At 44.9% G+C, this 15,430-nt stretch overlaps 1 protein-coding gene across 1 annotated transcript; it reads left to right on the top strand.

Moving 5' to 3' along the window:
* Window positions 1–12,016: 12,016 nt before the first annotated feature.
* Window positions 12,017–15,430, top strand: HOXC11 (homeobox C11). Its single transcript, XM_075049551.1, has 2 exons — window positions 12,017–12,810; window positions 14,098–15,430. The coding sequence occupies exons 1-2, from the start codon at window positions 12,135–12,137 to the stop codon at window positions 14,328–14,330; spliced, it is 909 nt and encodes a 302-aa protein (XP_074905652.1). The 5' UTR covers window positions 12,017–12,134; the 3' UTR covers window positions 14,331–15,430.

Below are 15,430 nucleotides of genomic sequence, written 5' to 3'. Positions count from 1 at the left end.
AGCCCTTCGGACCTGGCCAAAAAGGAGCTGCACCAAGAGCGAGGTGAAAGGAGCGTGGGTGCCGGGGGGGGATCTTGGGGTGGGGGGGTCACCCTGACTTGCTGAGCATTGCCGTGGGGGTGCGGCGGGAGGTGCTGGGCGCTGGCAGGATGACCCACGGGCGGCGTGGGAATATCACGCAGGGGAACGGTGATGGTGTTGGGCTTCAGTCCAGCACCGGTGGAGATGCTCCGTGTCCACGCGTGGAAATAGTTTGCATCCCCCCGCCCCCCCAGCCCACCCCTCGAAGTCCCCAGAACCAGGCAAAAGCACAGCCCCCCCCCCCCCCCCGCAGCTGCGTTTCAGGGGGCAGCAGCTTAAAGTATCGCAGCAATTAACAATACATGTAATAATTCCCATTAAAGTGAGGAGAATGACTGGATTTCCTTCTCCCGGTCTGTGTGTGGCTCAGGCTCCGTCCTTTGGCTAATTGCGTGATATATTAACTGTTTGCTTTCCTCCCCCGTGCTATTATAGGGACTGTTTTCAGGCACATGCCCCCCCCCTTATCATTAATATGCCAGTGCGTTATTGCCGAAGAATGCCTCGGTTTGGTTCCGAGTGGGGGTTCATAAATATAAAATAAACACAGAGTGGGAATAATTAGCAGCATTTATCAGCATATGGCCACCCACCCCACTTTGAAACCTTCCAGACCCTGCGAGAGGAAAATGAAGTACGTTGCAAGTAATTAGTTTTAAGCAAATCATTTCAAATGGAAACTTATAGGTAAAGACTAATGAAGTGCAGAGGGGGGGGAAAAAAAAGCCTCTTTTTTATTGCTTGGTAGGTAGCAAGTAGACACAGCAATATTTTACTGTTGAGAGAATAAATTAATTAATATATCTGTAGCTAGCAACTACAATGGCTCCATGGATGACTGCATTTAAAGGAGATATATGTATCCAGTCTCATTGGTGTTGTTAACAAGAGTGATAATAAAGATGAAAAGGATAAGAAAGATAAAAAGATCAGTCGGCTTGTACTCCTTACTGCGGCTAAATTGCGTGGATTTTCTAATGGCTGCGTCTTGTTGACTCTCCACAAACTCCTTTTTTTTTTTTTTTTTTAGACTCAGACTTCATTAAGTGACTTTATTTTCATGTTGCTCAAATAGGAAATAAAGATAGGCGCCCCTCGCCCCCCAATAAATCTCGTATTAACGATCCTTCTCTGCAGCTTAAGGGGAAGGGGGCTTTCTCTTCTCCCTGTTTCAGGTCAAAAAATGACCATTTTTGAAAATAAAGTATTTTGCCTGCTTTTGTCAGTCCAGATTTTTTTTTTTAACCTCTGCTTTTGTGGTACCAGAAAAATGCAGAGATCTTATAACTCCCTCAGTCAGAATAAATCACATTTAGCCCGTGTTTTGGTCTAGCTGGAATATGAGAGCATGTGCCTCAAATCCGCGTTAAAAATCTACCTGTAATTTTTAAAGAGAGTTTGTGCTTTAATTTTAGGCTTGGGTTAGCCAAACACTGCCACAGAGAACACATAAACCATCAGGATATCTCATTATAAAAACGTTTGCCAAAATTAATTTATTTCAAAGGGAAAGCGTATTAATATTCATTTTTGCAGCCAGTACACTCCTGTGCCTCCCAAACCTACACGTCGGGTGGAGAAGTGTCGATAATTACAGAGAGTGTGGAAATTCATTTTATTTTTATGATTAACCAGTAAACTATTATGAGGTGAGGTGAGACGAGACGCTGCTAAAGGAGAAAGCATTTAAAAAATTAGGTATGGAAAAGTACAGTGTGAGACCCAAGGTAGCAATGAGGAATGTCGGGCAGGCTTCAGGTCCAATAAAATGAAGGAAAAAAAAAAAGGAAAAGGAAAAAATAAAGGCCATACATACCTTAAATCAAAATATCTTAAGGTAGAAATAATATTGTAAAATGATATTTTAATAGATGGTGTGGGCCAGGGCTTTTTCTCTTTGCTGAAAAATAAATCCCCTGGGGTTTTGCGGGGATCTGCGGGAGTAAATGCGAGGGTGGGGGGGTTGTACGTGAACACCCCGTGGAGTGGAAATACCCGTGCAGAGCTCCGGTGTGTAACCGTGGAGCAAGGTACGAATACAGCACAGCTCGCCCTGCTCACCCCCCCCCCAGCCAAGGACCGACCAACTCATCTCACCCACGGGCACCCCACTGCCGGGGGGCCCAGCTAAAGCAATACTGAGATTTTATTTTAGCCAGTCGTGCTCTTTTTTGGGGGCCTGCCTGGACCACAGGGCTTTTCCTTGGGATTTTTTCCCCCGCTGTGGCTCTTTACACCTCATTCCCCCCCCTCCCCAAATCTCTCATTTCCAACTTCCAGCCAGAGCCCAAACACTGACTTTATGGGTATTTAAACCAACCATCTTCATCTGTAATTGTGGATGAAGAGTATTTATTGCTCCGGTGGATAACTAGATATATAATTATCTCTTTATAGAGAGACTGTGAAATAAAGCATCTGTCTCCCCCCCCACCCCCAGACACACACAAAGGCGGGTGAACACCGGCAAAGTTACACATCTGCACAAGCACTTCATTTTTATTTTTTTTCCTCCCCAAAATGCATTCATCAAAGTCCGAGGAACCTCTCCTCAAACTTTAAAAAAATCCCGCTAACCCAATGAAATGGCTCTGCCATGGATTTTTTCTTTTTTTTTCTCCCCATTTCTTTCCCGAATGGGGCTAAAGAAATTACCTATTTGCAAAGAGGAGCCGCGCTGGCTGCCGCCGTTCCGCGTTGTCCTTTTTTTATAGGGGAAAAGGGATTTTGGGGTGGATTTCGGGGCTGGGAGGTGGGTGGGTAGGGAAACGTGGTGGGGGGAAAAAATGTGCTGAGGGATATTTCGGTGCCTCTTTGGGGGAGAGTGGGGGGTGGTGGGGAAGGGGATGCGGTGGGGTGAAAGGGGATTTCTCGGGGAGGATGGAGGGAGACGAAAGGGTCTGCTCGGCTATAACGGAGATTTCTTTTGTATTTTTTTTTTTTTAGGCAGCGGATAAAACTTGCCTTCACACCCCCCCCCCCCCCCCCCAGCCCTCCAAGACTTCAAATAAATTTGGGAAATTTTGATTTCGGGGGGTAGGGGGGCTCCGGGGCAAGAGCTGCCCCTCACCCCCCCCCCCGCCACCCGCTTCCCCCCCCCCATCTTATTTTATATTTTTTAATTTTTCCCTCGATGTCCGCGCCTGCCCTGCCTGCGCTGCCCGCGCTGCCTGCGCTGCCCGCGGGAGGAGCCGCCCGGGCCGCCCGTCTGGGTGGGCGGGGGCCGCCCTCCCAAAGTGAAGGTCAAGTTAAGGCTCCATCCAACCTCCCCCTCCGCGGCCCCTCCGCGCCGCTCCGCCGCCGCCCCCGCGGGCAATGCCATTGCCGGCGACCTGCCCGCTCGATGCCGCAACCCTTCTTTTCATGAAAATCCCCTTTTTCCACCCCCCCCCGGAGAGATGAGCCGAGTGCTGAAATAGCAAAGGTGGGGGGGGGGGTGGTGGTGTCGGTTTTATGGAGCCTTTTTCTCCAAACCCTGATTTTTTTTTCATCCTTTCTCCCCCCACTAAGCTGGACTGCAGACTTCAAACAAGGTGTTTCCCCCCTTCTCCTTTTTCTTCTTCGTGGTTTTTGTTGTTTGTTTTTTTTTTTTCCCTTCTCCTCTTTTCCCAGCAAGATGCAAACCCGTCTGCCGTGGAGGAAATTAAACATCATAAAGAAAAGCCCAATTAAGGTTTAATGTCTGAACATTACCATTTCCTCCAGAAAACAATGAAGTTCGCTCGGTAAGGAGAGGCAGAAAGAAAGAAAAGAGGGGGTGGAGGGAGGGAGAGGGGCAGAATTTTTTATCTCGAAGAGGGGAAAAATTGGGTATTGAGGGGTAATCATTAAATTAAAAGGGGAGGCGGTTAGGTGGGTGTAGGAGATACTTGGGGTTGAGCCAAGCTCGTCTGCTGTCTGTGCTCGGAGATGGGGATAAATGGAATAAAATAATGTGGATTTTAGTGCGTGGGCAAAGCTGGTTTCTGCTCATATTTGACTCCTGGAAAAGGCCTGAGCAGGGGCTGAGCTCGGGGGATGGGGGTGCGTGTGTGTGTTTAATAATAAATAAGCAATAACCCAGAGAAAGGGGTGAAAAGGGGGGATCGGGCGCAAGCGGGGTGGGTAAAATCCCTGAGTCCTTTTACCTCTTGCCTTGCAGTTAAGTGGTGCTTTCCTTCCTTCTCTCCCTTTCTCCTCACCCCACCCGGAGCTGGTTTCACCCCGAACCTTTGCACTCCAGGAAAAAAAAACCAAACAACCCCCCCAGAAACCAACAGAATGGGGAGGGGGACCTAAAAAAAAAAAAAAAAAAAAAAAAAGCGGAGGAAAAGCCAATGCAACGCACCCGAAACGGCAAAAATCACCCAAACCCACCGCGCTTGGGCCGTGGGAAAACGGCAGAAAGAGGAAAAAGCTTGGCCGGGAGGGGACATTTGCTAGGTTTGGGTTTGTGTCTCTGCACCCCACTTTGCCCCCACCCTGAACCCCAAATCCCCCGGCCCCTCTCCCACCTCCCCTGCGAGCGGCGGGGGCTGCCGAGCCCGGAGGGGGGACGGCACCCACCCAAATGTGGATATTCCCCGGGTTTGGGGGGGTGGGGAAGTTCTGCTCTTTCTTACTCTTCTAACAGGGCAGATCTTTGGGGGGGGACGATGGAGGGCTCCGTAGATGTGACAGTGATCCCCTGCGAGGGGACCGAGCATCCCCCGGTGCTGCAGCCCGGCTTCCCCGGCGGCCCCGCTCCCCGCAGCCCCCCAAAACACCCGGGAGGAGGAAAAAAAAAGGCACCGTGTTTCTTTATTTTCCACTTCCGCGAGAAAATAGCATTCAATATTCCCCCCCCCCCCGCCCCGGTTTTCGGCCTCTGCCTTAGAGTCTACTCAAAGGGTGAAAGAAATAGTGTGTTGGATACCCCGCACTGGGAAGGATGGAAGGAGATCAGTGTAATGTAATTTTGCAGATACTTGCCTTCATTTAATATGAAGAGGTAACTATATAGTTATTTAGGCAAACCTATGCTCTACGGGATAGAACTCCATAGAAATACTCAATCAGAATGCGTACATGGGTGTACTATAGCAATGAATAAAGATCCATGCCTATTTATGGTGTAAACGCAAATAACTTAATACTTCTGCACAGTTGCCCTTGCCATAGACTCACAAATTTCTAATAAATATGGAAAGAAAGAAGGAAAGAAAGAAAGAAGGGAAGAAAGAAGGGAAGAAAGAAAAGAAAATAAAATAGGCTGGAGGGACCAGAAGGAGGGATTAGGTAAGAGTCCGATTATTGGACCGATTTTAATTCATAATTTGTCTGCTCTCTATACATGAGGTATTTTAAAGGCAGTACCTTATCAAAGGAGGACTCCGGCTACAGGAATTTATATATATATTCATTTCAAATGAATGTGGCACCAACAAAATGCTCGACCCTCAATCCCGATGAAGAAAAAGATGTGAATATCATTTTTTTTATTCTGCAGGGGAATAAAAGAGCCGCGCTCCTTGCAGAGGGCATAGAGTGAAGCAACTTACCGAAAAGAAATTATTGTGCCCCTCTGCTTCTCCGACAGAAAATAAGAGAGGGATGCGCTTCTGCATGCGAGGGCATATTTTATAGGCGAAGGGCCGTGAGTGCGGAGGGAAAGGCAGGTACATACATTAGCCCCATAGGTGATGGGGAAGGGTGGACATAGGCATTTTCCACCCCTATACCTCCCACTCCTTCGCCGGCAGCATTTATCTTCCCAAAGCTGGATATACGTTTGGAAAATGTCACCCCGTGAAGCAGCTGAAGGATTTTGTTTCGTTTTATTCTGATTAATGCGGGGATGGAAGAGAGAGCCCAGCGCCGTCGCGCCCTCAATTGCGAATTATTGAAGTTTATCCCCATAAACTGTTGAGATTCGCCTTTGATCAATGGTTATCTGAGGGAAATACATCTAGGTGCTAGCTGTTGTGGAAAAAAAGGTATTAGAAAGAAAATAAATTAAAAGGGGGGATGCGGGAGCCAAAGTATTAAAGTGCAATACTTGGAAATTATTTCCTGAGTATTTAAGGATTAAATACCACGCATGCAAACGTGTGTGCGGTTTTAATAAGGCTGGGGAGGATTAGCCGCCCACATTCTATTCTGAACTTTGCATTTCGGGCTATTTTGCCAATAAATGAGTTACCCAACAGAAAACACATTTTCCCTGCCACAATTTCCGACTTTTTACACAGTTTTGCACATTTTAGTGGCGCTGCTGAAGTTATCAAGAGGGCATGTCTGGCGAATAAAAGAATTTCTTTTTTTTTAAAGGTTTGGGTGTGTTTTATATGTCTTCCTTTGTGTTTAAGTAAGTATTTTTAGAGGGTTGGGGGGGGGGGGAAGAGAGGGAGGCTGTGGAATAGAAATAGGTGTTGCTTAACGAGCTCCTCTGGGTTTCCTGTCTCCTCTAAGCTGAATTTCGCAGCGGCTCTAGGAGCGAGTTTAGCACGCTGTGAAGTTTTACTTGAATTCCCCAAACCTCGCCGTTTCACATGCTTCAGCAGCTCCCTGCAACTGAGCTGTGCAGAGGAAAATAAAGTAAATAAATAGATGGAAACACACAGGCATTGATATTCCCCCGGCCTCAGCTCTCCCTGTGGAGGAGGTGGGGAAGGACCCGCGGCTGATGAGAAAATAAAAATAAGTGGGAAGGCCGACTGGCAAAGTGTTAGTTATATTGGTTATTATTAAGCCCAACTCTTCTTAACGCCTCTTCGGCATCACTTCTATTTGAATCCGACACCCGCCGCACATTTTTATCCCAGACAGTCCCAGCCTTGCCTGCGGTTGGGAAGCATAGTTCAATCTGCTTTTATCTTGATTAAGTCCACATGATTTTGAACTTGCAGCTCAGGTCTAGAGAGATCTAAGTCCTCTTTTTTTTTTTCCCCTTTGAATTGTTCACAGCTTATATAGTTTTCTGTCGCAGCCTGGCATCCATCCAATTAAATTTATCTTTGCCATTTGGGGACAATAATATTTTCCAAGCGCTTCCCACTTGTAGCTATTGTCTCTCCCTTCAGATTTCCTGTACACATACGCGATGTCTAGTAATCTGTTTACTGGCCTGAGTTTCCTCTCTTTCTCTTTTTCTTTTTTTGAAGTCCATCTGAGGAAGTAATTGTAGTACCGTCGTGGAAGGGAGGGAAAAATCACTTTGAGAACATCTGATAGGCCAAAGTCATTAGACATCAGAAGTTGGAGCCTATTTAGCAAAAGCAAAGCACATCTCTGAAGCTGCTGAGAGATGCATCTGCTAAAGAAGTGCTTTTTGCACCCACTCGCAATGCATTTGCAGCCCCGAGTGAGCACAGGTTAGCAAAGCAGGTTGGAAATACTCCTTTAATTCTTCCCCCAAAGCAGGAGGCAAAGCAAACTCTCATCAACTGACTGAAACAGGCAAAGGTTCAGGGTCTAAATTATGCATCAGATATCTTGAGAGCACATTAAGTAGCAATGAGTAACGTGGTAAGCCAGGTTGGTATAAAATCTATTCTCTTCTTTTTTTTTTTTTTTTTACTTTTCTTCTTCTTCCCTTTTTTCCCCCACCCCCCCAGTCAGTACTTTCCCTACTGTACGGGCTCGGACAAAGACTTCTTTATGGCAATACTTACAAAAAAGTTTTTGACCGAAGTTGCAGGTTGCTAACGAATTTACATTGTGTTCAGATAACTCCAGCTTTGGGGGGGGGGAGGGAAGGGGGGGAAGAAAAAAAATAATATCTTCTCTCCCTGATGGGAGAAAAATAAAAAAAAAAAAAAAGGAATGATTTATTGAGAAGAGTTCAAGTACAGGATTAACCTAAATCAAAATATAACTTCAGATGTTTACACAGATCAGCTAAAGCCAACTTTCACAACTCCAAGTTTTTGATTTTGGTACAATTGCTACAACGTTTTTTGGTCACGAAATGCCTCTAACATCCCCTTAAAATTCATGTTAGTAACACAAAACACATCTTACAAGCCTTGAGTCTATTTGCCTGCTGAAAACGCTGTTAAATGTGTTAAGTGTTTGCATTATATCAGGCAAATGAGTGCCGACTCCGGAGAAAGGGGGGGTTGGCTTGGGGGGGGGGGGTTGGAATTTTTTTTTCCTTGCTCTTTGCTTTTTCTGCTGGGGCAATTTGGGTAGAAAGAAGTCTCCGGTTGAGATGCCAGCATAAAGCTGGGTGTTTATATATATAATTGCACAAGGAGTGATGAGCTCGGTGCTGCCGCCTCCTTTTCCTTCCCTCTGGCTGAGAAATAACTAAATAGAGGCGGGGGGGGGGAATCTTCTGGACGGGCCAGTTTCGTCTTATACACAGTCATATCAAAACCAACAAAAATCAGACCTTTCCTCCCCCCTTCTCAAGTTCCCCCAGATATTTTTTCCCCCTTTAAAGAGCACAAATACAGCTTTTCTCTAATTTTCCCCTCCACGCTCTAACCTTTCCCAGTCGCTAGGAAATGAAGCAGGTTTAAAAACCGAAGAGGCTGAAATGCTCTGGATGCTTTAAGGCTATGCCTTAAAGTTATTCGCCTTTTTTTTTTTTTTTTTTTTTTTTTTAAGGGCAACCAAAAGGAATGCGAGCCGCCAGCCCTCATTCCGTTTTATGGTGGTCACTTTGGTGGTCAAATTCAAGTGCTGTGACTCCACAGCTGCCTCTTCTCTGCTTCCTTGCAGGAAGCAGGCAAATCCTATCCTTTAAACTGGGTTTAAAAACCAAAACGACACCAGGGCTTGGTTTAGATGTATTTACCTACGAAGAGCAATAAATTATTCACGCACCTAGAGGAGAGACGGCGAGTTTTATGCCACACGGATTTTTGTTGTTTGCTGTTCTGTTAGGGTTTTTTTGGGGGGTCTGTGTGCTTTGTTTGGGGTTTAAGAAGCTGTTTGGATATCGTTTTTCAACAACAGGCTTTAAGTCCTTGCCTGGATGCAAAGCTTCGCGCCTACAGCCTTCCTATGGAATCGAGATTGGGATAAATGTAACAAAAAATGTGTATTTTGGAGCCTTTCCCCTTTTAATCGGAGGGAGAAGATCCTCCACGCAGGTTGCAAACAGGAGGGAATTGGGGAAAAAAATAATTACACTCATAAACAATAGCTTAACATTATTAGTTTGTAGTTAGTATTAATATTGGTCCATAAAAAGCCAAGTTAAAAGATCGCTGACACTTTAATTAAAAGTTTTGCCCAAAACGACGTCCAAGTCATAAAGTAGGGCAGATTACAAACCTGAAGAAATCCATCTCTGCAGCCAGAGTTCTTGCCCCTATATAGATATATATATATATTCATCAGCCAAACGGTGCATTAGAGAGGAAAACACAGCTCATTTTGGAATTACAGACATATTTATATGTGTGTATATCTCTCTCTCTGCACACACGCATTCAGAGAGGCTCTCACGCCCCGATCCCTTATAAAAAGGGTTTTATGAGAACGGCTCTTTAAATAGAAAATACAAAGCTAGAGAAGGAGGGGGGGGAATCCAGAAATTAATGAGAATAAATGATCAGGAGTGCGTTGGTGCATTAGGGGGATGAAGAAAGCTCAAAGTGAGGAAGAGCACACAACCTTAGCATGTGAAGCCGCCATGTTTCCCTTCAAGATTTCCTAATAAATACATAAAAAATCCGGGCACACTGCCTGATAAGCACCATAGTTTGGAAACCTCTACTGAAATAGCCACTGTATTTTTTGCTCAGGCATCTCGAAATCCTTTGCCTTCTGCTCGGCTGCAAGGTACAGACTTGCGAGGCTGTTTTCTTCCATTAAAATCAACTTTTTTTCCTCCCCCCCCCCCTTGCGTTGCTGCAGAATTGCAGGGTATTTATATTTTTAGCAGAGGCTGCACCCTCCGCCCGGTTGCTCGAGGTGCGTTTTCCTCCCCAGTTCTCTAGATCTCGCCTCGGAATTAAGCAACCCCCCCCCCGGTTCAAATGCAAACAGCAGGTTGGGTGCTAGCAACTGAAATAAAATTAAATAGAGAAGAGCGAGGTGAAAAAGGAGCTGCCCAGGGATGCCCAGCTCCAAGAGGGACATCCCCGAGCAGGGCTGGGACCCTCTGATGCTCCTTTTTGGGGAATTGGTTATTTTCGGGTGAGTTTACGCATTGTTTTTTTCGGGGAGCAAAGCGAAAACCCAAGCAGCCGTCGAGGCTTTTTCTGCTCCCAAGGCTCAGTGCTCTAAGACTGAGATTTGCCTTTTTTTCCTTCTTGCTGTTTGAATTTACTGCGACTCGGTTTGACAAGATCCTCTCTGTAAAAGCGTCTCCCTCTCTCCTGGTGCGTTAGTTTTGTTCGGAGTATTCAGCCCACCACCAAATAGATCCCATGACGGACTTTAGTTGGGGTTTATGTGTGGACAATTAAATATTTTTGTTTATTCTTCCTTTTACTGGGCGTTTTAAAAGGGATAATTCAAGGGGAAAAAACCGCCTAAGTGGCATCCCGTAAAGAAAAGGATAAAAAAGGGGGGGCTGGGGGTGGGTGCGCTGCGATATTTTCATACAGAGATGAAAGCAGCCACCTCTGCTCGGCAGAGAAATATTTCCCACCCCAGGCAGATGCTTTCTAATCCAGGTGAAAACCCGATTAGCGCCCAATTGTTGCAGGCAATTTTGTTCCTTCAAGACTGTTTAAAGGCGGTGGGCTGACGCCTCGGCGCCTGGTACCGCGGAAGTTACGCGTCCTTCAGGTGCACCTTTCCAGAGGGTTTGCAGAAGAGATTTTTTTTCTTTTTCCCAGAATTTTTTTTCCCCCGCCTAATAATTCTTTGCCAAACTCGCAAAATATCTGGCAGCACTTCGGTATCCCTGTTTTTTCGTAGGAAAACGCAGAAGGACAGCGAAAGAGGAGGCTCCCGGGGCATGGGATAGAAGACAAATGACTTTAATAAGAATATCTTTTTTAATTCAGCTGGAAGAATAAATGATGAGAGTATTGCTGAAAGTACATTCATTGATTGACAATAAACAATTGCATTAAATATTCAATATGCCACTCTTACGTAATAAATATTTAACCAAACATTAAAGGAGGTTTTCGAATATTTATTAGACATTGACTTAATTCATTTGTTCTATTCCTTGATATATCGCTAATTCGATATCAAAAGTCATTAAGCCAGGCCTGCTTTAACTTTAAAGTTGGAAACTTTACACGATCCCCCGCACACTGTCATTGCTTAAATGGTATATTCTCCATAAAGCATGCCAACTTGGTTGATGTATAGTTGATGTGCACACAGAGATCAACATAATTAGCGTATGTTAGAAGCTTGTTAATTAGCACCAACCCCCTCGCTCCCAGATAGAGAGATAGATAGAGATTTACTTATAATTTAGCAGCCCAGCTGTAGGAAGAGCTGGGCATTCCCGCCTGCAGCAAGGTTTTGAGAAATGTTGGAAAACTTACTTCTGCATCTCCAGCGATTTTATTGAGCTACCTAAAGTCTACGCAGGAACACTTCTAAGGATAGAAATAGCCAGAATAATAAATTATAATAATCAGCGTAATTGAAATATTAAAAAAAAGGCTGGAAAAACCCCGTTCGAGCTCCCTAAGACCCTCCCTCTCCCCCCCCTCCCCAGCCCAAATCGCCCCCACCCCATCTCCAAACCCTGCTGAAAAGCAGCAAGCGGAATCCAAATAGGAAGGAGAGGAGGGAAGGAAAAAAAAAAAAAAAAGGCAAGGAAAAAAAAAAAAAAAGCAGCAACTTCACAAGCCGCCCCTTGTACTTGTTCTGCTGTGAATGCTTACAAGGGGTGTGCCTTCGGGAAAATGAATACAAATCTGCAATTGATTTTCATAATGTTTCTGCGGTGTTTGCAAACCAATCGTTTGAACCTCTGAGATCTTACCTAAGTGAACCACTCCTACGCATCTAAGTGCTCCAAACTGATATATGACAATATCTACTTTGGATCACGTGTCCTCCGGAGCGACTAAGACGGATAGCGCGTCATCTCGCCTTCCCAAATTTTTTCCCCTCCGCACATCGGATCCAAAACATCTAGCTATAGGAGCAAGAAAAGGAGAAAGATGTTTAACTCGGTGAACCTGGGCAACTTCTGCTCCCAGTCGCGTAAGGAGCGGAGCGCTGAGTTTGGAGAAAGGGCAGGTTGCGCTTCTAATCTCTACCTCCCCAGCTGTACCTATTACGTCCCTGAATTTTCAACTGTGTCATCTTTCTTGCCACAGGCCCCCTCTCGCCAAATCTCCTACCCTTACTCCACCAACCTCTCGCAAGTGCAGCCCGTGCGAGAGGTCTCCTATGGTCTAGACCCCTCAAGTAAATGGCACCACCGAAGCAATTACGCCTCGTGTTATTCCGCAGAAGATCTGATGCATAGAGAGTGCATCCCGCCTTCCACCATGACCGAAATGCTAATGAAAAACGAGAGCGTGTACAGCCACCACCACCCCAGCTCCAACCACCCGGCATCGACGGGATTCTACACCAGCATGAACAAAAACACTGTCTTGCCCCAAGGTTTCGACCGCTTCTTCGAAAATGCCTATTGCGGGGCGGAAAACCCGAGCGAGCCCTGCCTGCAGAAGGGCGAGGGCAAAGTGGAGGCAGAGTCCCAAGCCCACGCACTGTCATCCCGCGGAGAGCAAGGTATAGACCCGGAAGATGAGGAGGAAAACACAAACCCAGGGTCTTCAGCCTCGTCCTCTTCTGTCACCAAGGAAGGAAGCAAAAGCAGCAATTCGAGTAGGTAGAGCAGTAAATGGAAAGGTTAAGGGACTAGCCCGTGTGTTTTGTCGGTCAAATTTTATGTGGAGTTTTATAAGCATTCAAAGGATTTTATTATAACCTACAAAGCTCTTTCTTCCAACGAGAAGAATTTTTACGATGGGAAAAGCTCTTTGAAAAAAATGGAGATGTTAGGCGCAGACACAGTATCTTAGAGTCTGTGAAATTTTAAAAGCACACCATCGTGACAAATATTAACTTTGATCATGAACTTACATGAGCATTTTAAAAGGATTTGGTCCCGGGTTGCTGAGGGTAAAAGGCAATTGGGCAGAACACTACTTTAGCTGCCTCTGCTTGCTTTTAGGCATTAAGATGCATGCAAAATGTTTGGGGCGGCTTTTTTTTTTTTTTTTTTCTTTTTAATTAAAACTGTATGTCGAGTCTTTTCTCTTGGTGGGGGTGCAGTGCTACGGGGGAAATCTGCCGAATTTGCAGGCAAAGCCGAGCATTTTCTTCGACTTTTCTGTTTAAAGTGGCATTTATTCTCCTCCAAGCCTAGTGGAGCGCCTAGCTTTTGTCAGGAAGGGCTTTTACTTACGTGGTTGTTTCCTTGGGTCTTCTGGGGGTTTTTTTGCATGCACTCACATTTTCTAGGCAGTCTTAGAGGAGCTTTTTTAAAGGCTGGATCCAGGCAACTTTGCAAGTTAGCGTTCAGCGTGGGGCTCTTTTGGGAAGAGGGGAGGGTTGTTTTGTTTTCCTATTTGCTTTCGGGATGCAAGTCGCCTTTTGCAGCTCAGATGCTAAGTTCTCTTTTACTTTGATTCCTTTTTGCGTGTGTGGCGAGGACTGGAGTTAATCAAAAACTTATGCGGAACATAATATCTAGTTCCTCTAATTCCAACCTTGCTCATGCTGTTTCTATACAGATAACAGATTTGCAGCTGAGCGTGGGTTTTTCTCCCCCCCCCCCCCCGAGCCTCTCTAAACCCAGCTCCAGCAGCCTGCTGCCTCCAGTCCCGGGCTGTTCTTTATTTAAAAAAAATAACCTATCTGCACCGAAAGTGTCTGCATGTGCCTGCGTTAAGCCCCGTGCAGTGGGAAAATAATTACACCACGGTCCTTAAGACCCTGTGTAACCTCACCTCTGCTACCCCTAACAATAGGCGAACTGCTGGAAGATATCTCCCCCCGCATTAATAACTGGAGTTATTAAGCTGCTCCTATCTATCTGGTCAGCTGTGAAGATGAGTCTGTGTCTTGCATTTCCTTAGGATATTTACCCTGCCTTCTGGTTCTTTTAAGGTGCTCCCAGAACGAGGAAGAAGAGATGCCCCTATTCGAAATTCCAGATCAGAGAGCTAGAGAGAGAATTTTTCTTCAATGTCTATATAAACAAAGAAAAAAGGCTCCAGTTGTCTAGGATGTTAAATCTTACTGACCGACAGGTTAAAATTTGGTTTCAGAACAGAAGAATGAAAGAAAAAAAATTAAGCAGAGACCGCCTGCAGTATTTCTCTGGAAATCCCTTGTTGTGAACATCTTTTGAAATCCCCTCTGCTGGTGAAGTGTATGTGTATTGAGGAGGAACAGTTGCGAGCATGGGTTTGCCCTTTGAGTCGACAAAGCAACCTCAAAGTTTAAGCCTTTTCGTTACTTATATTTGTATGTCTGGGACAGTGCTGAGTAACAAAAGGAGTGAGATTTTCTTTCAGTTCCCGCTTCAAGGACTTGAATTCCATGAACGTTTTATTTAACTTTTTTTTCTTTTTTTTGCCTTTTTTTTGTTTGTTTTTTCCTGAACAGGTTGGGATTCCCCTTTTTTATTATTATTATTATTATTATTATTATTATTTTTATTTTTATTGTTATTATTATCTAGGCACCCTGTCCATTTGAATAAACCGCAGTGCTGTGTGTTACTACCACGGTGATTTCAGTATGCAGCTGTGTTATCACAAGAGCGGCCAAAGTCTCCCTGTAGGATCAAATCACTTCATCTGGGGTGAGTGTGTGTGTGAGTGTGTGTGTGTATGTGTGTGTGTATGCACACACAGACATGTGTGTCCTTGTGTGTGTGCGTGTGTGCACATTCACACCCACCCCGCTCATTTCTGTTCTAAGGAAGATCATTATTTCCACCTTCCCCATCCACCCTTTCTCTCTAAAAATATATATATGCATATATATCTGGGAGTGTGTGCGCGTATATATCCATATATATACATTCTCTGCAGTATCATTTCTACATTTGGAGTCGGGGGGGGGAATCCATAAGAAAATACATTTGCAATAACTGTCTCTGAAATGATTTGTAAATAAATTTCGTAGTGCTTTCTTTTTTTTTTTTTTTTTTTTTCTTTTTCCCCTGGAAATGGGAGACGAAGAACAACAAGAGAAAAAAAATCCTGAAAAAGAATAATAATTAAGAAAAATTCTTTGTGTATGTAAAGTGAGTCCCCGGGATACTCTGTGAAATTCTGTGGCAAATAAAGACATTGCAAGCTGTTCTACATTATGATTTTATTTGACCATTTTATTAGAATTTCCCCTCTTAAAAGCCTCTTTGCGGTCATTGTGGTGTGGGGTTTTTTTTCTATAGGAGTTTAAATACCTGAATGCATATCAGAAATATCAT

Source organism: Buteo buteo, chromosome 17 (genome assembly GCF_964188355.1).
Source record: "Buteo buteo chromosome 17, bButBut1.hap1.1, whole genome shotgun sequence".
Taxonomy (NCBI): Eukaryota; Metazoa; Chordata; class Aves; order Accipitriformes; family Accipitridae; genus Buteo; species Buteo buteo.
Note: the sequence above shows the minus strand (reverse complement) of the source record. Positions and strands in the feature narration are given on the sequence as shown.

What these genes read in the sequence shown, in the direction of transcription:
- HOXC11 (XM_075049551.1), top strand. Translation starts at nt 12,135, where the DNA reads ATGTTTAACTCGGTGAACCTGGGCAACTTCTGCTCCCAGTCGCGTAAG. An exon ending in AAGCAAAAGCAGCAATTCGA is followed by an intron (nt 12,811 to 14,097) that starts GTAGGTAGAGCA and finishes GGTTCTTTTAAG; the next exon opens with GTGCTCCCAGAACGAGGAAG.